Source organism: Dendrobium catenatum, unplaced genomic scaffold, assembly GCF_001605985.2.
Source record: "Dendrobium catenatum unplaced genomic scaffold, ASM160598v2 original_scaffold_224646, whole genome shotgun sequence".
Taxonomy (NCBI): domain Eukaryota; kingdom Viridiplantae; phylum Streptophyta; class Magnoliopsida; order Asparagales; family Orchidaceae; genus Dendrobium; species Dendrobium catenatum.
In genome coordinates this window covers 1-1,109 of record NW_021543055.1, presented here as the reverse complement: position 1 = coordinate 1,109, position 1,109 = coordinate 1, and the positions used below count along the sequence as shown (strand labels likewise).

Sequence of the window (1,109 nt, the reverse complement as noted above, 5' to 3'; positions counted from 1 at the left end):
AATATTTAATTATTTTTGTGCTGTATTTTTGCCCCCCTCAAAGTTAAAGCCGGTTCCGCCCCTGTTAATATATAATAATTCGTTAGTTTCCTAGTTGCTCACCTTCCAAGAAGCATGCGAGCTTGTCAAGATTGGCTGCCACCAGCATATGGAGATCTTCTCCAGCCCAAACTGGGAAGACAAACATGGAGGTGCAGAGGCAAGTCGTTACACCAATGGCTACAGTGGACAATCTCCGGTACGCAAGTTTAATAAGTTCATCCTCTCTGTAGCTCGATACAGCCACAAGACTGAATGTTTGTATAAATATCGTCACCCCGTAGTCATATCTAACCTTTATCTCTGGCATAAACCGGGAGAATGTCGCCATAGCCGCTGCAAGCATAAAAAGTGTTAAGATTTCATTTGGGAAAGCTTTTTTATTGCTTCATAAAGCAGCTTTTTAGTAAAAAAAATTAAAATTTTCATACTAGAAAACTGTTTTAAGAAGCAGAAAGAAAGCCATCCGAAACGAAGTCTAAGTATAACAACATTGCTTCATTAATATAGTAACTATAATGTTTTGTTCCTTACCTAGCATGAATACAAACACACCGAGTAGTATGGGTTCTCCTTTGTCACCGGCGAGCGCGGCCAAGTGATGTGCGCCCAAGCCAAGTGCTCCGGCAAGCAATGTTGCAAATGCCCGGTTGAGGCCTTTGCTCAACGTTCCACCTGAAAATTTAGAAGCAAAATTTTATTTGAGAAAATCCTGAAAAAATTATTTTAAGAATATTACGTTAGGATGGAATAGGATATATATCTTTAGATTTATGATGAGATTTGTTACGGGCATGAATATAAGCGGCGATAGAGTTAGAAAATTTTCGTCTCAACATTGTACCGATATCTAGAACACAAACATAACAAAAAAGGAACACCAGAATTTTTATGTGGAAAACTTTAGAAAGAGAAAAATCAAGGGGTCATGCCCGTATTTATATATCATCATGAGATGTAGGAATCTCAATGGAAATCTAATAGCATTTAGGCCCATGTTGATGTAAATTGTGTGTGAATATCAAAATGTATTTTTTTCATACAAATATAAATATTTTTACATACCAACT

General features: G+C 37.1%; 1 protein-coding gene across 1 annotated transcript; it reads right to left on the bottom strand.

Annotated features, from left to right (window-relative positions):
• Positions 1 to 102: 102 nt before the first annotated feature.
• On the bottom strand, positions 103 to 889 carry LOC114578932 (aluminum-activated malate transporter 1-like; the record flags this gene model as incomplete). Its single annotated transcript, XM_028692559.1, has 3 exons — positions 103 to 375; positions 574 to 714; positions 830 to 889. Coding segments are annotated over 3 exons (474 nt in total), but the record flags the coding sequence as incomplete, so codon positions are not given.
• Positions 890 to 1,109: the final 220 nt, after the last annotated feature.